We start from the raw sequence: 20,987 nt of genomic DNA on the forward strand, positions 1-20,987 counted from the left end.
CTTTCAAAAGAGTATGAAAAATATGTTTGTAAAACATGTGCCCCTGAATTGTAATTCCTTTCCTACATTTAACCTGAGAATGCTTCCTAGCTAGTTCTGTCATAATTTTCTAACTACTGCAATCTACATCAGTATTACAACTCTTAACAGTAAGTTGTTTTGGGTTTTTTGTTTGCTTGGTTGTTTTAGGGCTTAGTTGGGTTTGTGTTTGTTTGTTATTGTTGTTGTTTGGGGTTTTTCTAGTTTGCTTTGTTTTGTTTTAAACTGCCTTTCCTGCATGGCCTTGAACGTGATCATATGAAAATTGAGATGGATTTTGTTACTCTTTATAATTCATCTGTGACTTTTTCTTTCCCCAGAAACACTAATAGTTTTGAGACACTTTTCTCATGAAATAACAGTTTTCCAACGTAGGTCAAGGATTCTACCCGTCAAATGAGAGATATAAAACAATAAAAAATGTTTCCAAAATGCACTTGAAGAATGTTTACAATGTTTCCTACTACATGGAAAATAAACTATTTCAATCCACATTGCCGAAATTAAGGGATTTGCCCAGCTAGAACACATTCCAAAGTTTATTTTTCTCTTGCAGGCTAGATTAATCAGCTGAAAAGCACTTCTCAGGGTTAAAGTTTTTAATTACTTGTAAAACTATGGGGCTTTTTTTTCCTTGTTTAAATGTTAAGTGCTGAGTAGAAGAGATTACAGGGCTCTTGTCTGTAATCACTGATCTAAGTTGTTACCTTGGTGTCCTAGTAAACATAAGGAAGTTCTTAATTTTGTAGAAAATATACTTCCTTTCAGGAAAGTTGTCCAGAAAATGGAAAAGAAAAAGAACCCAGAAACGCACAGAATAGCCTCATCAGCTTTATCCAATAAATTTAAAAGCTGATATAACTGAACCTACCACCTGAATAAACATCTGGACATTTACCCCAGCCTTCTGAGAAGCTGAGTCAATGGAGAAAGCGGGACACAAAGCAACCTAGGGATCTCCAGGAACTTTCCTAGGAAACCAGAACTTCTACTTCTGCCTCATGAGAGCAAATCATGTCACCTGCCCTTTAATTTTACCACAGGGTCACCTTCCATCTCTCTTGTAACTACTTCTTACACACTATTATAATTCTCTCTATTTTAACTGGACAAATCCAGTCAATTGTGATTGAGCGATTTCTGTAACGATGCTTACGCAGATGTCTGATCAGTCACTCAAGATTTTGCTGTTCACACAGATTAGAAAGGTCAGATTCTGTAAACAATCTAAGTACGTGCGAGTCATAAGATCTGAGATACCTGAAAAAAATTACAGCTTCAGTAATAATTTCAGACATCTCAGTTTCCAAATTAAATGTGAAAGGAGCCAAGTGCCCTGAAAGAGATACATGCTTGGTTTCCTTTTTTCATAAGAACGCTAATATATAGCACTGACTAGTACCTTGTGGAATAACTGAGTTATTTAACTTATAATTTAATTTGGACATAAAGACTTACTCTGCCCACAGGGCTCATGGGATGAGCAGCATAATCTGATGTCAGATTATAGTTAGTTGCTTCACATATCATGCTTACTGGTCGCTCCTTCTTTTCTTCAGATGTCATTGCTGCAGCAGTCCTGAAAATAGAATATGTAATAGCACTAGAACATGCTGTGTGTGCAGACTGCTATTAGAAAGCACGCCTAAACGTAGCCCAGTACAGCCCGTGTCCTACTTTCCCAATTTGAAAGCAATTCACATTGAACTGTAAAGTTACCTGCATTATGTTTTAAACTTAAACCCATTATAGATGAATTTTAAGATGATGTTTTAAAATAGGATTTCTCTGTTAGGATGAGGTGTTGGTGGGAGGAGAAAAAAGACAGGTATGAGCACGAGATGGAAATGGAAGGAAATGCTCTTCAAAGGCCCCATATGGCTTTGTCCCACTTCAATGAGAACATGCACATTTGTGAAATTTCACATATTGCAGTTCACAGTTCACACAGGTTTTCACTCAAGCCACCGTATAACACGTTGCAGCAATGGTGGTGAGTAGGACACCCGATACCCATATAAAATCCTGAGGTCAGGTATGAATTTCATGCATAGTGTCTCATATTGTGTACTTTACAAAACTAATGCAAACCTAGCAAAACCAAGTTCTTATCTAGCGATTCAGAAAGTGTCTCAACTGGCCAAGAAAATAACCAATTGAGGAGAAACTATCAAGCAAGATACAATAGAATAACGGCATGTGATTGTCCCTAAGTGATTAAAAATTTATTCCTTTTTGGGAGCTTACTGGTTTATTACATAATATACAGGTCATTGGCTACCACTACAGGATAAAGTGGCAAATGGAAATTCACACAGTGCATAAACATGGTGCATTTCTATCATATAACTAAGTTGGGCTATGGTTTTTAATCTTAAAAATTCATATTCAATATTTCATGTTACTTTCAAAGAATTTAAACAAATAATTAAAACTTTATACATGCTTGTCTGACCTGGAAAAAATAAACATTGCAATTAGCAATGACTGAATCTTACTCCAATATTAACAAGTTTTAAAACATGTATTTTATAGACTGAAACAGATGCCACTTACTGTTCATTCACAACAAAAATACAGTTGTCCTGCGATGGCTGTCCTGTTACTGGATGTTTGCAGGTTACTTTTCGTTCATTATGACTGTGGTAGAGAGATAAGGAAAATTATTAGGCAATAATTTTTTGGTTTTCCAACTCAAGCATACTTATTGTACCGGATTCATATATCAGCTCAGTGAAAACAACTATGAATATTTCATTACAGCATCTAATAATGTATGTGTACACACATACACAAATGCATATACATATGTATAAACTAATAAAAAGAATGATAACAAGTATTAAAGGATCTTCATTAATAGCCCGGAAAGAGATAGGAAACATTGGCACTGGGTTGCTAATGGTTTTGAATTTAAAAAATAGAGCTGTAAGAGTACTACTAGATCATATATGATCACCGATAATTCACTTCAGCTAAGTCTTTATATATGCATACACAGGACTTCAGCTAGACAGGGACAGGTTAAACATAAGACAAACAACTGCTCTGTAGGGATCAAATATCACTATCACAAAAGCAATTGTCTTCCAGCTTAGAACACGAAGTTCCCAGTTTAAAATTTTCCAGTAATACAAATAAATACTCAGTGATTGGTACAAGAGTGATTGCACTCAGAGTTCTACTTTTCCTGGTGACTTTTTAATTTTGAGTGCTACTGCCCTGCAGCAATCTTGGGAGTACCCTCAAGTGGCAGGGGGCCTGTGGCTGAGGGCTTCACCATCAGCAGCACAAAATGTTCGCTTTGCAGTATCGCATTCCCCTGAACGGCAGGTGTTGCTAGATCACAGCAGCTCCCACAATTTGGAAGAAATTGCCAAAACCCAACAACTATTAGCTGCTACCACTCAAGAAGGAAATGTTTTGACTTGTGCCCTACAGCCCTTAGAGGGGAAGGAAGAGAAAGGGAGGAATATCCTTCACTGCCTACCAGGTACGTCAAACAGCTGACAGTTCTAACTTGTGCCTGCTGCAGCCCAGGGCTTTTCCACGCCCAGCCTCCACGCAAGCAGCAGGGCTCCAGCCCCAGTTATGCCACCAGCACACCTGAGAGCTCGGAGCCGCCAGCTGGCACAGCAGCAAGACCATGCACCTAGGAGAGGCAAGGGTGGCTGAACTGCAATAACCTGCTCTGAAGTCTCTAGCTCCAAAAAGTAGGAAAGAGCAGGAAAGGTGCACTGATGAGATTTAAACCTGATTCAGTGATTAAAAAGCATACAAGCCGGCATCAGATTAAGAACAGGCAGTAAGTATATAACATAGATGCATTATTTGGATAGAATACACATGCTTCAAAAAACCCTCATCTCTTCTGTATTTCACACTTCAAATAATATTTATAAATAAAAAATTATATATAATGCAACCCCCCCAGTATCTGAAATTCACACGGTAGATCACAAAGATAGTAGTTCCATTTGATAGTATTTACTTTTGCGAAGAATATGTGACGATAACCTTTTTCATGTAAGGTATCTTATAGAATACTCTCCCTTTCTTTTCACAGCTTTAGCCCTGAAAAATATTCTTAGACAGAGAACAAACCTGGGACAAAAAAGTGTATTAGTTGCAGGACAGCAAAAAACCAAAAGCTTAGGATGGCACTTCATCCTTAGCACCTACTTCTCTTATTGCCTATTCATTTAATCATCTTAGCATTCAAAACTATCTTTCAAAACAAATGTTACACTCTCTACCCTTCCCGATTCTTAAAACAACCTAGACTTAACAAGACTAAACATTCCCCATGTTGTTAAAAAATTCCCTTAGATCATAACATTTTGCTATTATGAAGCATTACTAGTTAATTACCTCCAAACGAAAGCCTAATAAAATATTCACACTACTTTAATGGTCAATGGATAGTTGGATAAATCTGCATAAATCTCAAGTGCAAGATTAGAAAGACAGCCCAATTCTTTGCACTTTCTTTACTGGGATTTTAAAAACTAGTAATACCTAAATGGATAGGTGCCTTATGGGTTTAACTACTGAGCTAGTGAATGCTGGTTCTTTATTCTTCACACTAAATTCAACAGAATTCTAAGTTTAGCTTCTAAAGAAGCTTCTACTGCAGAAATGCACCTATTACAATGAGGGGACAGAAAAGAGAGGACCTGAGTACCTCTGTGCCACTCCTAATTGCCATGGTCCTAACACATTTTTCAAGTGAAAATGGCCCAGGTTGAAGAGAATTAAAAGTCAAAACATTCCTGAGGAAGCATCCAGGCTTTTTTTGTGATTGTTCTTTTTCTTCAATTCCAAAATCTTTCTTTTTCTCCCCCTCTTACATTTCAGAAACTCTTAACACCAAACTGAAAAAAAAATAAATATGGAGATGAGCTGGCTTTGCCAAGATGTTGCCATCTTGTTCACATTAAACCTTGTCAGCTAGTTGCAGCTGACACCTAGAACTGTAGAAATAAGTGGATCACTACTTCTGCTCAAGGACCGTCAATACCCAGGACCACTACAGTGGAGACATCCCGTTTTGTAGGAGTGCAGCTGGCTCTCACACTGACACGGGAAGCGGCTACGCTCAAAGACTGGAAAGGTGAGGTTCATACAAAACCAGCAGGGAAAGCAGGAAGGGAAGGAAAAGAAGAAAAGAGAAAGCACTGGCACAAACATATTAAAGAATATTTTCTTTCAGGTTGGAGTCATATATCAAGTCAGTATTGCAAAAATATCAAGATGGTTTTGGATAACATAAAAAGTTTTCTTCACCACTCACACTGATGTCAAAAAGTACAGAGGTATAGCTGACATCACATAAAGAAGGCAAAAAGATATCTTAGACATGAAACACTCTCCTGTGGGATACACAGTACTTTCTAGTATTTGAGAGACCTTTATAGTCACTTTCTTCTAATAAGGTGAGGCAAAAGAAGAACGATATTTCCTTCCTTTCAGCTTAGACACAAGCGAAATCTTGTGAACGAACACTGCAAATTCAGCTTGTACAACTAAGTAGTACAATGACTGTAAATATGTCTAACTGAATTAGTAGATATTTAATACATCAACTTGAAAAGATTTTTATTATTTATCTGAATTACTGCATTTTTGGCATTGATTTAGCTGATATTTTGACAAGACTCTTCAAAATAGTTGCGTAAGGTGTACAAGAGCTTGGTAATCATTGTCATAACCCTCCCACATAAACAGTAGGTTAAGGCATTTGTTTTAAACTTGATCTGCAGACTACAGAAAGTTTCATTAGAACAAAACTACAATTTGGTATTCACAATCTTCAACATCTGATTCAGACAGTTATTCAGTTACCCATGAATTTCTGGGTCCACACACACGCTTACTATTTCATTTATTACACTATAATAATACATACCTCATCAATAAATCTCAGGGGGAAAAGTTGGTGGGTTTTTTTTGTTTTGTTTTGTTTTTATTTGGTTTTTTTTTTACTGAGAGCTGTAACTTCAACTTTATACAAACCCCAGTGTGTAATTCAGAGCTTCGACTCTGCATATTTATGTGTCTGTACTCTTATTATGTGGTAAAGAGTGATTCACTTTGACACAGGCAGCTAGAAGTGTTATTTTTTTTGCTTATGCAGAGATATAGTCTCCAAGAGGTACATGGAAACAACACATCTCTTCCTTCTCTCTCCAATCAATTTTTTTTATATCGACACATTTTGAGAACACAGGGTAACTATACACACACACACTGTTGCACCTATACTGAAGGATAGAACTGACTCACTATTTTAGCATCCATGGTTAGGTTGTATTAATGGCATGCTAAACACCACAGCCAGAGATGGAAAAAAATTTGCGTATTTTGTTAGTATTCATGAGCATACTCTCCAGCCTCAGTATGTGGCAGAAACTATTCCTCATTAATATTTGCTGCTGGGATGTGTTGGGCTCCAGAAGTCGACACAGCTGACTAAGATGATATGACAGATAAGTATTTCAATGCAAAATATACCATAGTTCTTCCATGTATCAATATTCGGATTTTGATTCCATTAGTGACCTGGGACAATGACCTGCTATAAAAAGATAAAAACCAGACAAACAATAAATAAAAACCCCTACAACACAAAATACCAACCACACCAAAATAGCTCACACAGGGACAAGTTCCATTTTTAGTTATCTCAGGGCAAAACAACTGATACCAGCTTAGCAGCACCAACTTGACCTCTTTTCTCCAGAATTTTTAAACTTCTCCTTCCCAGTCCTTTCCTCTGAACACTGCAAGTTTTGGCATCAATTAGCTGGTAGCTTAGCTCTGGCACATGGACAAGCCCTCAGAGCAAAAGGATTTATCTTGTTCAGGTTAGAAGCCGACAGCAACCTTGAATTTGACTCATGTTATTTGCCTTCTTATCTACTCTCTTTCTCCCTTCCATCCCTTGAGACCCTTAATCTCTTTAGAAGACAGGATTATTTTACTAATTTCTAGACACATTCAAAAAACCTTGTTGTGTAGTTTTAGGCTACTCACTAAATGTACAGTCAACAGCAATCTTTTTGATGGTCAAACGTGATCCAAGCACTATTAAAAAACCATAAAAATATAAAGACTTCAAATGCATCATTCAAATATATTATTCTATTTGTAAGTAGCAATAGAATGCATAATTCCAGGAGCAGACTTGCCAGTGGAAGTCCTACACGAGCAGGGTTGGTTGGTTGTTTTCATTCTACCTTGTGTTTTACAGGACTGCTGAGCCAAAACCACCTGGTACCAATTATTTTATTGTAACACACAACGCCACAAAATCAGCAAATTCAACATTCTGTCCAGTTTTACCATTCTGAAATTGCTATCACCTTTAACAGTACCAGGATTTTTTGGATAGGGAATAAACTCAGATAACAGCAGCTGGATAGGGGGACAAGAAAAAAAAAAAAAAAAAAAGATATATCTGTAATCCAGTTGTACAGATACAGAAAGCTGCACACAATTATAAATGAAGGGTTAGACTATCTTTCCACTGGAACAGAGCAGTTCACTCAGCAGTGGCAAGAAAGATCAAAGTCCTAGGGTGGGGCAGTTGGTTTGGGGTCTCTCCATTGTATGATTTGGTTGAGTTCCCTGTCCTCCTAAAATAAAAAAAATGAGCTGGCCCAGAACTCCCCAAGACACATCTGGTTTTCTCCCACTAAAATTAAAACTAGATGCCACTTCAAAGCTTCTCCCATGCCCTTTCTTTGTAGATTTTATTTATGTGTTCCTAAATGCTAAGGTCTTCTCATTTGCTCATTCTCAACGTGACCATCAAAGCAAAGGCTGAGTTCTACTTCAGTGAAAGAATACAAACAAAAGCCAGGACACAACTTTCAACAGGCCTCCATATCTTTACTTTAGAAAGAATGTTCCTTTTGACAAGAGAAAACTGAAGAACACATTTCAGAAGAATGCTACACCAATTATCTGCCTCCTAACATTTATTGTCTAAATTTCATAATCTGACAATCTCTACTATGCAAACATAATCCCTATATATCACAAATACACTCAAAGTACATAGAGATATTTCTTAGAGAAGCTGGTTTATGCATTTTTCAGACCTGCTTCATGAGAAAATAGTTTAAAAGATTACATATTAAGTAAGGCAACCAAAATTACCAGAGTAATAAAGTCATCCTCTCTACATTAACGCTAAATGTTTGCATTTAAAGGTAAAGTTCAACTCAAGACAAACGTCTAGGCCAGCTTTATTCTGCTTCTGTGAAGCACTTAATTCCTGAACTGGGGTGGGAAGAAATAATAAAAAAACAAAACCAAACCGAACACCCCTCCCCGCCCCCAACCAAACAAAAAATCCCACATCCAATTTTTACCTTGTGTGCTTGCTTTCCAGTGTACCAATGTCTCCTTTCTAATTGAAATAAATGCAGTAACTTATAGTTATCTAACAAAAAGTTGTTTGAATTTGGAAAAAATCTAAGTAAATGTAGTCCCTACACAACTGTTAGCAAGGATGTGGTCTGTGGCTGCACCAACACTTCTATTTTACTAAATCTGTAATGCCACATTGTACAGTAAATAGCAGATGCAAGCACTTTTTTGTCAGTGCTATCATACCCTAGAATTACGAGTCTTTTTCAATTAAGCTTTTTAAACAACTTGGAAAACCAGGCTGCATGGCTCCACTGGAAAACATATGAGCACGGTAACTAAACATCAGGGAGTCCAAACAAAAGAGGGTGTAAAGAGACAGCAAGTTTCAAAGCAAAGTGCTGACAGACCTGTATAACATCACATATGCTGCTAAGAGCAAAGTGTTGAATCCTTTGTGTGTGCACATGCTTGGCAAGGTGCATACAAAAGTCTACTAATATTCCTGGCAGACATTGCAACACCTAAACTATAGCTGCTGCTGTCACCATTTTTTGGTCTCCTATGAATTTATTTTGTTCAGGCAATGAGTCAATTCCGTAGGCTATCCTTTTAGGCCTTTCTTAGTTAGTTATACAAGTTTTGCTATCCTTGCTGCTGCTGTAATGAAAAAGCACCTGAACATTTCTATACAACTGACTGTAATCCAGCTTTTCATTTATTATTGAGATTTTCCAAAAAATTAAGCACTACTGCCCTGAAATTGTAAACCTTTCTGTCAATAGGACCATTCTAAAAATCAGACTTTTATTCCAATGAAAATATTTATGTAAAACCAAAGCCTTTTCTCACTTAGGCAGATACGATTAACATGCTGTCATGACGTACTTCCAATGTAAAACTGTAGGTTTATGTAATTAAATGCAAATAGTAAATACAAATGTTTCAAAATGCTAGCATGAAATACCTTCTAAAATAGCTATACTGTATTACAGATAGAGAAGCTTTTAGTAAGTAACTGTCCTTTCTAATCAAGCACTGTATATTTTCAGAAGAAGAAAGTTTTATTGTTTTAAATTTTGCCAAAACTTTGTGGGAGGGTGTCCTGTAGGTAACATATTTGGGAATCTGTAAGATACTGAGAGTTGGTAAAGGCCACAGAAGCCACATATCTTTAAACAGAAGTGTGGCAATTTGTGAGATGTACTTGCCATGCGTCATCAATGTATGTAATAATTCACTACACACATTTTAACCCCTGGGCACAGTGCCTAACAGTATCTTCATAGCAGCACTGCAGATGAAGAAAATTTTCAATTCTGTAAGTCTACAGTAGTAAAAATTACTAATACTGCTGTTTGAGATAAGTTTGAGAAAATAGTGAGGTGGGTGTTAGTAGGCAGAACTATCTGTAAGCCTCAGATTTGACAGTTGAAATCAAAGCATCCCTTAATGGATAACTATGTGGAAAGTTTCCAAGAACTAGAGCAGGGGTCCTCAAACTTTTTAACCAGGGGGCCGGCGCACGGATGCAGTGGCAGGCAGTCATCTGCGGCTGCTTGGTTCCCCCCCCCCAACCCCCGGCGGGGGGCGGGTGTGTGTGTGTCTGTAAATACCGGTGGCCGGATTGAGGACCCTGGGGGGCCGTATCCAGCCCACGGGCCGTAGTTTGAGGACCCCTGAACTAGAGTAACATAAAAATTCTGCAGTGAAAACCCACAACCTGTTTCCTAAAGAAAGATGGTATTTGGAGTAGCATGGTTCAGCAGGTGGCTTGTGGACCAGAACCAGCACTGGATGCTCCAGCCTGGCTGCTACTGCCTCTTCCTCTTGAAGACCAATGGCAGATGTCTGATCACCTAATGCTGCCCAAAGCTCACTTCCCCAATGCAGGAGAGAGGCTGCAGCCTCTCCAAAAGGGGCAGAGAGAATGGAAGAAGTAAAAACTAACTTGCAGAGAGGGCAACAAAAAGCCACAGTCAACAGCTGTTCTGATACAAAGAACAAGCTGTCTTTGCTGCTGAAGCTAAACAAATTAGCGGACTAATAGCTAACTATATTTCATTAAGATGAGTTAATTAGGAACTATTAATTGGTATTTTCTTACACATATGATGTTAAAGGTTTTAAGAACCTGAAACAAACCTGACTTGAATTTACAAGGGACAACTGCACTTAGGCTGTCTAACTGCACGATCATGACTGTAACACACTACCTGGAGCAATTAATCACACCAAGTACATTAGAGAGAATTCAGTTGTCTTAGTCACCTTCCACAACTCTAAGAATCAATCTCAGTAAAAACTTCTAGCAAAAGCTTTAACAGCTGCATACCAACTTCAAATGTTTTTAAAGCTCACTATACAGGACGCTGTCTCCAACACATATCGCTAAGCTCAGTTCTGCAAGCCTTGTCCTTCATGATTTATTGCAGTGTTAAAGTGTGAGATGCGCTCTTGAGCAAGTGTTACGAACAGAAGTACAAACTCAAAATGCAATTTTATCTTACGCTTCAATTTCACCATGAAATCTAGACACATTTTGCAAGAGAAGCCTACTCTAGTAACAGTTCCTTTTACTAGTTTTTGTTTTTCAATAATTACATTTTGAAAAAGAACTGCTACTGATAATAAGAAAAGTGAATACAAATCAAGCACACACCTACATATGTGTATGCATACTTTAAAATACATTAATATATGGGTTATGCAAAAAAACCCCAATCTTGCTGTCAAAACTATTCCCAACTGAAGTCTGACTGCAAGCTCATGTGGTTTCAAAAGCTCAAGATGCCTCCACTTGGCATACCCTGAAAAAAAAGTCAAAGCTGTGCTGCAATGTCTTAATTTTCATTTGTCTTGAAGAGCCTGCATCACTGCTGCTTCTCTGAACCTCTCAAGCGCTGACAACCCTGACTGTCCTGTCACTCAGTCCCACCACTTCTCCACTTTCAGTTCAAAAGGGATCTCAATGGATTTGGTAATCAGAGGACTTTGGATTTCATTTGGAAACAGTTGTGCATTTGTTAATAAGAACAATAGATCCTACAAGCACTTAACCTCATTTTTTCGACCAGTTTAGAGCATTCTCTGATACAGAACAAGTATTTCAGAACAGTGAGCAATTCCCCTTCACAAAATCTATGTGTTTAGTAAGTTACTGTAGTTGTGTCCTATTAATAGTTCTCTCACTAATGATCCGTTTTGCCCCACATACATCATGGATCAAATTTCTTTTCATCCCCGTTTTAACCATATTGTGTGGGGTTTGGGTGTTGTTTCCATTTTTTGTTTGGTTCATTTTTTTTGCTTTCTGTGTACACAAAAGAGCACACTATGAGTATATGTTCATCATCTACTGCACAACTCTCCCATTTTCAATATTTAGCACTTAAAAGCCTTGTCTCTGCCTCTCTCTGTCCCCCCCAGTTAACAAACCAGAGGACCATGAAATGATTAACCATGCATGTAGCTGCTTCCCTAACTTTCCACTCTTTTCATGCAACAATTTCAATGTTTCACTGTTACACCTTCTTCCTCTCCCTACTTTCCACTCTTCCGTAATGGCATACAATTACTGGAATAACCCAAATTTTATGGATTCTCATTCTCTCAAAACTCACATTCCACTTTGTGTCCATTGCTGGTCTCCTTAGATCTCAGCTCTCAATTAACTTCACTCAAGACTGCTTGCTGGTTTGTTAAAACATATGACTTGCCTAGTATTTTTTTTCTTATCATTTAACTCAATGTTGTTTAATTTAGTCTCAAACTATTTAGAGCAGCGACAGTCTTTCAAGAATAATTACAGAAATTACAGCACAAGTCAATTGTTCAACTAAACTCCTGATGTAGAACTGTAAAGCTGATTAATATTACTGAAATACAGATGCAATATATAATATATACAAAAATATTAAAAAAAATTTCAGTAAATCCTCAAGTTAAAAAAAACACACTCAAATTCAACAGCAGACTTTCAAGTGACGTTTGGTGAAATCACACTCTTGCTTTGCAGATCTAGCTAAGCACATCAGGATCAAAACATGAGATACATTAACAGAATTAGTTAAATATCTTGTTTCTCTTAAAGGTTTTTTACCTTTGGCCAGACTTCTAGGGATATCTTTCCCTTAACACATTTGCCATTATTTATGATTACTCTGGTTTGGAGTTTTTTTGGGGGTGTGTGATTTTTTTGTTTGTTTTTTTAAGATTACGTGAATCACAATATTAGCTATGAAGCAAATACCTTTTTTATCTTCACCAAAGTTACACAGAAGTGTAAAACTATACTGCTGTCTTCAGCCAGTTATATGACTTCCATATTTCTTAATCACTTTCCCAATGCCTTAGAAGTTGGCATGCTTCCACAATCACATCTCTAGTAAACAGTGATTTTTATTAAGCAACAACACACTTCTATTAATAACCCAGTAGAACTTCTAAAAGAAAGTTTAAAAGAAAGCCATGTTTATCAAGCACTTATATCAGAATATACTAGGTCATAACTAGACACTTCCTCAGTCTGCTGAGAGCGAAAAATGGTCTGGGCCAAGCTTCTGCAAAGTTAATACAGAACCATCTGGGAAATGCTTAGAAATAGTTCTTCTAACAATTTGATAGAAGAAAGCAGCTGAAGTGTCAGTGCATCCACTTGTGTATCAGTTCTAATTGTGGAACCCATTCAGAAATATCCTGTATCTCAGGCTTTCCCTCACAACAGGTCCTATTTTGCAAGAAATAAGGATAGATGCTGAAATTTATAAAAAGAATTATATATATATAATAAATATATGAACACTCATCATTAATGCTTTAATCACTGGCCTTCTTAAAGCCACTGTAAGGATTTAATTGAATAATCTTGGTGGTCCACTGACAGAGCATATGCAAATATGTGCACCAGACCCCAGAGGATAATTAATTGAAGCTTACATCATGTGTGGCCTGCATTCATCTCAGACAAAAGAGTACAAAGTCTATTAAAAATATTCATTGCTTATGATGTAAAGGTCAAGTACAGAGACACACATGGTATAAAGTGTGGCACTGAACTGGAACACTGAATGCATCAGCTGTCATCTCCAAGGTCCGAGGGCACAGCTCAGCCTTGCTCAGCTCTTACTTATTTCAGTCCATTTGGATTAATCTTCAGGAACCAAAATCATTTCAGTAAAATATTAATACTGTTGCTTTAGAAGACTAGCAGCAAGTTGGTTTAGAAGTCTGCAAGGACTGAAACATTAGTAACAAATAAAATTGGTGCGAGATTTGTTTGAAATCACAAGTAGATCAGAAATTATCTCAGGATTTTCTCTGCATACTCACATCCTTTAAAAAAAAACAAACCCTACACAGTTTTCTTGAAACAGCCACACTAATGTTCATGTTTACACTTCATGTTCATTTCTTCCTATTTCAGAATAAAGATCCTGTTGGAGGTATAATGTATTTTAATCCAGCAGTGTGGACACCAGTCAGGTTTGGGGGAAAACTTGAAAAATGATTTACCTGCAAAGAGGCCACATTTTCTCTCTTTTCTCTGGTTTTAAATTCATTATTTCCTACTATCCCTCATTAGCTCCAAGTATTTCTAAAAATTAGGCAGGCCTCGACACTTCAGCAAATGCTTTCCAGAAAAAAAACACCACTATAATATTATCCACAAAAAATACCAAAGAGTATCACACCGAGATGTGGTGTTAATTCCTCTTACACCTTTGTCTTAAGCATGGGCACCAGACTTTACCAGGGAGAGAATGCCAGGCCAGATGGACCCACCGTCTGATCTACGGTGATGGCTCCTATGCTCCTATCGTGAGTTTAACTCTGACTGTCTGTGCCTAATTGTTGGTGCTAAGAATATCTGTCAGCAAACAGCAAAACCACCCCTTAACGTTGAACCTATTTTCCACGCTGCCTAATGCTATTAATCTACAGCATTCACTCCTTGCTTTGATGCATACGATCAAAACGCAATGGAAGCCCCCAGTTTTATGCAACAAGAAAAGGGCTAAGACATATGCCATGGAAACAGGTAGAGCCAAGCTACAGCTGGGAACTGGAGCCCTTCCTCTGCCACCAGGCACAAAATAGAGGAGTGGGGCATTTGGAGGCAGTAATGTAAAGGGAAATGTCCAAGGTTATGGAACAGGTGATTAGTCAGATTCATATAAAAAAATGCAAAAGAAAATGAACCCTCTTTCAAATAGAATTTTGGTTTGCTTTCTCTTGATCTCTTCTTATATGCGTCATCACAACTGGCAGGAGCTCCAGATACTCAAATGTCTTTATGTTTGTTCAGAATGTACACAGAAAAAGTTGTAGCACGCTAGTGTTATCAGATATTGTCATCTGATACTTAAGATTCCTAGGTGTGTTGGATCTTTTACACAATTTAAACATCTTCCCCAAAATGATGTCAAAAACGTGAACTTAGTTAGAAGAAGATCACTAAGAAAGAACAAGCAATAAAAAAGATTGCTTCCATAATCTTTTTCACGGAAGCATTAAAAAGATATTTCCATAAAAAAGATTATTCACACTAACAATTATTATGATAAAATCCATTGGTTTTAGAACTCATCTACCTACAAATAGCAAGAAAACCAAGTCAACCTGGACACAAAATTAAGTACTATTCCCTTTATGTAGTGTTTTAGCTACTTATTCCCATCTCAATGTCAAGCTTCTTATAGAATAATTGAACATCAGAATTTAGGCAGACTACTGAAGTAGTAGGAACGATTTATGGTAACATTGGCATCATTTACTCATTATTAGGTAAGGAAGTGGAAAAGATGAAGAGTGACTACAATATACTTTCTCTGTAGATTAAACCAATTCGGCCTTTTTAAACGAAGAAAAAAAATTCTTTCTGGAGGTGTAAACACACAATTTATGGTATTTTCTTTTAGGATATGGCCTCACTACACTGAAAATAAGATTTACTTTTTAGAATGTGTTTTAATACATACAGTCAGGTATTTTAAAAGGTGAACTGCCCAAGTAAGTACCATGAGAACAAAGTCATTTAGGTAGTAGGCTATATAATTATTCAATTTACCAGGTGAAATTTTAGCACCCCATCTGGTCGAGTTTATATCTACCACCCAGTGCTTTTATGCCCTCTTCTTTGACAATATGTCAATCACTTTGATGTCTCTTGGTCTCATATAATTAAGCCATTGGCTCTAGAAGTTTGGAAATTTCCATTTGACAAAAGTATTTCTTGGCTGCGTCCCCTTGTACTTTCACATCTTTGGTTTCAACACCTAGACAGATTGTTCTGCGTTATCCATTTCTTTCATAAATGCAAAGGAACAACTACAGGTTATTTACAAAAACAACTGTTAGCAGATTTGATAGCTTTGCAGGAAATATGCACAGCAAAAACATATTATAATTCAGTTTTTTAGTTTTACATCCTGACACTCACAACTGTATCCTTATCCCACAATACAACTGAAAGAACATTCAATTTCTATTAAAAACTACTGCTGACCCAGCAACACAGATCCCATCAAAAAATGGCACACCAGATTGCCTCTTCCAATTAAAATCATAGGTTAACTGCAGCAGTAGAAAAAGCTGCAGGACAATACCTCCTCTTGAACAGACAAGATGCCTCTGATGACCTTGCCAGCATCTTCTTGCATTAAATTCATACTTCTGTGAAAGCCAGAAGCTGGGAGCTGGTTTCTTTCACAGGTGCTTTTTTCAAGTTGTGAGACTCCAAGCTGCTGGGATTGCAGCATGCCAGTCAAAGTCTACACACAAGCTGTAGAGAGCCAACTCTGGTAGGCTGCTCTCTCACATACTGAGCAATAAAATGCTAACAGCATTGTTGATGACTTCTTTAGTTTTAATTCCAGAAGCTAGAATTTTCTGATGTGAAGCACACATACACACCCCCCTGCCATGGACCACTGAAAATTAATGTAACACAAGGGCAGCTATAACACCGAAGTATTTTGCTGTTGCATACAGAATGCAGCCCACAACCTGCAACTGGGACAGAAGCAGCACAGACTTCAGCTTCAATGCCACAGTGAGGCAGGCATATACACGGCTGTTGCATTGGAATTGCATATGCCTGGTTCACCAGAACAACCAAACAGCTGTCATCTGTGTGCAGGCCCACATCTTCTGCTTAAAGCCAGATCTTGGGACTACACTCTTACAACTGCTTGGAGAAAATAGCTAGCTGTTCTAGAACGACAAGCCCAGCCCACCCTTTGCTCTTGTGCTGGCACCAGTGCTCAAGCAGTCACACAGTGCTCCAGTTCACACAACTGAAAATGAGTTGTTTTTCATGGCATTAACCCTTCTGCAGGCTCACAGCACAGAGTGCGGCAAGGGGAGTTGGAAATGGCCTTTCTGACAACAGATGACTATCGCATTGGTTTAACTACATCCTCAGCCTCAAGTTGGCAAAAGTGATGTTTTTAATGTCAGAGCAGTTCATCTGTACCAGACATTTGTAAGAGTGTAACTATATGGTAATGAAAAACAATCCTGGTGAAGACTAATTTCACAAAGAAACATCTTACGCAAAAATGACCAACTAGTCTGTTTGATTTGTGACAGAGGAAGAGGTCAGGGACAAAGGGAAACTTCTGTGGCAGGCATTACATTGACAGCAAAGTAATTTCAATGGATTTTTTAAATAACAAAGAAAACCCAATACCACCCTCTGTATTGGGCGGGAACACCATCTCCTATCAACTTCTTCGGGAAGTTAAGTTTTTCTTACATTGAATCTGGCTTTAGAAAGTATTTTAAAGGACTAGTAAAATCACATCCAAGATGATAAATTAACTGCGGTTTACCATATGAAGTATTACTCATTTCTCCTTTTACCACTAGAAAACATGAACATAAGGAAGAGATTTGCAAGGCAGTGAATTTTCATACAAAATGCAGAAGTGAAAACTCCATCCCTCATTTTTTTTTCTTTCTGGATTACACATTCTATCAGAAAAGCAGATTTCAGGCTGCATTTCAAGACTATAAAACAGAGAATTTGTAAAAAAAGTTGCTTTTACAGTACCTCTCACCTTATAGAGTATTTCCCAAATCAGCAATTTTAGAGAAATTCCAGATATATAAAGTAACTATACCATGCAAATTCTTTACAGATCTCCAGCTACTCAATACAGTTTCACATGTTATGTACTTTCTGACACTTAAATTCAGAATAGTTTTCTTCTGGCATCCACTGTTCCCTGATATTATTTATGGGTACCCAGCCTCTATATGGGTGTACCCCCTCTCCTAGCGAGGAAGTGGGGGGGTGGGGGGGTGTTGAAATATATTTATGGCCAGCAGGTTTATAGTAGCACAATACTTTAACTTTGTTATAAAAAAGAGACACCCCAAACATTGTAGATGTTGCATTAAGAAGACAGGTCGTCCTGGCAGAAAAGAACACTGTTCACTTATTTGTTTGTTTGCTTTAAAACCAGATTCCTGGTGTCCACTAAAGATTCAGGCACAGCTTAGATCACAGAGCAGGTATCACAGATCAGCACTAACTCCTTATCAGCTTTCTATTGTGTACAACTGTTCTGATCAACATAGAAGCGACATCTCTAAAACAGGCTACTGTCTAGAGCTGTAAGTACAATAATGTTACTTATTAATGGTGGACATTACAATAAAAAAGTCATTTGAAGACAGCCTTTGAAGCTATTTGTGAATATTAATTCACCTTCTATCCTAGTCGAGTCTCATAAAGCAAGGGTACGGAATTTTCAAAGTGGAAGGCTGGGGGTGGTGACGAGGAGACGATTCACCAGCAATTTCTCATTCCATGTAAAAAAATGGGCACAAAATAAGTCTTACTTGTGGAAAACAAAATGCCACTTGAATAACTCTTCCATGGAGTATGAATGTAGGGAGTTTGGCTGTATTATTGCCTTGGGCTGAGAAATTTCCAGATGTCAGTTGACTGCAGGGTGTACGAACGCTCAGTTTGCTCCTGTTCCCTGGCTGCCTCGGGCAGGGAGTCTGAAAATGCTCTGCCAACAACAAGTCAGCAAAAAAGCTTGCCATGCTCCCCTCCCACTTCATGCCCTTTCCCTGGTGATAACTGAGGCAAAAACATCCAAATCAAAACAACCTACTTTATGCATTTTAAAGGAGTAGAAAATGCACAAGTCAAAATATGTATTGGTAGATCAACTTCAGATAAAACTGATTTTCTCTTTTACTCTGACCCTGAAAATGATTGGCATTGCTACATATCTGTTTTAAATGATTTAATGCTAAAAGTTTGATCCCATAGTATGCATTTTACAGAAACAAACGTGTTCTTCACAAAATAAGCCTTTTCAGTACTTTGCAACAAAAGAACATTCTAGAAGATGAAAACAGATCAATGCATGAGGCAAATCAAAAAAAATGTTAAGGCCATGCAATAAATTCATCAGCTTCACCAAAAGCAAGTGTGAACAAGTGGTACTGCTTTCCCATGAATGTTGTTTGTACTTTTCTTCATTAGTCAGAAGGTATTTTGAGGTAAAGAATTTATTCAGTGACCACTGCTCTAATCTATTTCACTGCTGAGTGAAATCAGAAATTTACCCTTCCTCTGTCCACTCCCCAAAATAAACATCACATTAAGATTTTGAAAATTTCTGGCAGAATGATTGCTTTCACTCTTTTCATGAAGGAAATTTGTTTCTAAAGCCAAATAAGGGAAAATACAGATCACACTGAATGTTCACAGTCTGTGTTCCTTTAGAGATTGTATTCTTTAGATAAAATAGGAGTTTCAATACTAGAATAAACATATTTAACCCCCCTCCCTGCTCCCCCATTAATATAGGAAGACTGATATAACTGGCTTAGTTTAGAAGCAAAGCCAAAAGCTTCTTTCAATCGCTTGGCTTGGTGACATACATCTTCAAATATGTCAATATATTCCTCTTTCAGCTTGTATTAGGTAGCCACATATTTCAGTCAATATATACTTTAAGGTTTAACCCACCCCCACCCCCCCTTGCTTATACTTAAAACTGTATTCTTTTCTGCTTTAAAAAAACCCTAATCCTGCAAGAGAATGGGAAACTTATGAGCAAGACTTTTAATCCTATAGGTAAGAAAAAGCAACTGGAAAATTCCAGCCATCGCCACACTAACTCAAAATAACTATGGCTGTGTTCAGTTTGCCAACAAAACCAGAAAGTTTCAGATTAACAACTACGTGATATAGCCAGTAAGTATCTTTAGACATGTATTTAAGAAAGGCCTCTCATTCCACTCTCCCTTCTTTTTCCTGGAAAGGATTTAAGCAAGTTATCGTGATTAATTTAAAAGTATAGCTGCATGTTTTCTTTTGGTAAGGAAAAGCAGCAAATTAGAAGTTTATGCACAATCCAAAATTCCAGTCAATGGAACATGGGAATAGCTATTTGTGTCATTCAACTTCTATGACTCCTAACCTAAAATGCTACCAGCACCTCATTTTAGTGTGTAACTCCTCTAATCTTTTCCGTTCAATAGTACATTCGATAGGGTTTACATATATAAAAAAGCACAACGAACTTTAAATATCTTTGAAGACAGTCTGATATAAAGGCCTATAATAACCTATTTCAGCTAAGCCCAAATTACACTAAAAAACAGTTGATAAAACTGGTAATATAATTTAACTTATCAAAGCTTTAAAAAAACCCAAGTAGGTATGATAAACATCTCATTAAAATGAATAATTAAAATTTATCTAAATTCAACATTAAAATTTATCTGGCAACTGTAATGACATAGAAAATAGTTCTATGCGTGACAATATAATTTGAAAAGCACTTCCCACAGCTCTGCTTTTAGTTCTGGGTTGGACACCAACCACCTACCTACAGGAAGTCAGAGATACAAAGGAACTTTTATGCAAACAGTAATCTGCCAAATCACATAAATCATAAATATGGTATCAATTCTGTACCTACAATATAACATCACCACACTACTGTATCATAAAAATTGCCAGTTGACACATTAACAAAATTATCCTAAGCACAGGCTTCTGAAGCTAACACATTACATTCACATAGCTATATACAACTCTGATTCAGATCATCTAAATTCAGTCTGGAATTGATTTCCTGCTGGAAATAAGTACCTAACTTTTACCAGGATGAGTTTCACTATTCCCCAGAATCTTCAGACAAATTAATAAGACATTTGTGCATGTATTCATCCTTCAATACTTATAATCGTTAAAGAAAACAACAAAAGAAACCAAATCCGAAGTGACACAGCAAAACCCTGGGCTTCCCTTGCAAAATACCTCTGTGTAGGTAGGTGTGCTGTAATTTGCTAGGTATAATATGGAAGATTATCAGCATATTAAAATAAAAACCTTTCAAAATTCAAATCTGCCAAGATTTCTGAATGTCATAGTATTGCAGCAATTTCACAATTAGACCTCTAAGTGCTAGGGAGGAGAAAACAAGGCATGTATTTTACATTTCTTCTGTGGTGAGAAAATAGTTGCCATGAAGTGGAAACTAAAGTATACATCAGTTATTTAAAACTTAAGATACAGCCACATACAGTTTTGTGGG

At 37.3% G+C, this 20,987-nt stretch overlaps 1 protein-coding gene across 15 annotated transcripts in view; it reads right to left on the minus strand.

Annotated features, from left to right (window-relative positions):
- PLEKHA5 (pleckstrin homology domain containing A5) overlaps positions 1 to 20,987 on the minus strand; it is a 170,839-nt gene that overhangs the window by 70,760 nt on the left and 79,092 nt on the right. For all 15 annotated transcript variants that reach the window (XM_040595030.1, XM_040595027.1, XM_040595029.1 and 12 more), the window contains 2 exons: positions 2,596 to 2,679; positions 1,498 to 1,618 (listed from right to left, as the gene is read on the minus strand). In XM_040595030.1, coding sequence (XP_040450964.1) covers positions 1,498 to 1,618; positions 2,596 to 2,679 — 205 coding nt within the window. The remainder of the gene's footprint in view (positions 1 to 1,497; positions 1,619 to 2,595; positions 2,680 to 20,987) is intronic.

Source organism: Falco naumanni, chromosome 5 (genome assembly GCF_017639655.2).
Source record: "Falco naumanni isolate bFalNau1 chromosome 5, bFalNau1.pat, whole genome shotgun sequence".
In the NCBI taxonomy this organism is placed as follows: Eukaryota; Metazoa; Chordata; class Aves; order Falconiformes; family Falconidae; genus Falco; species Falco naumanni.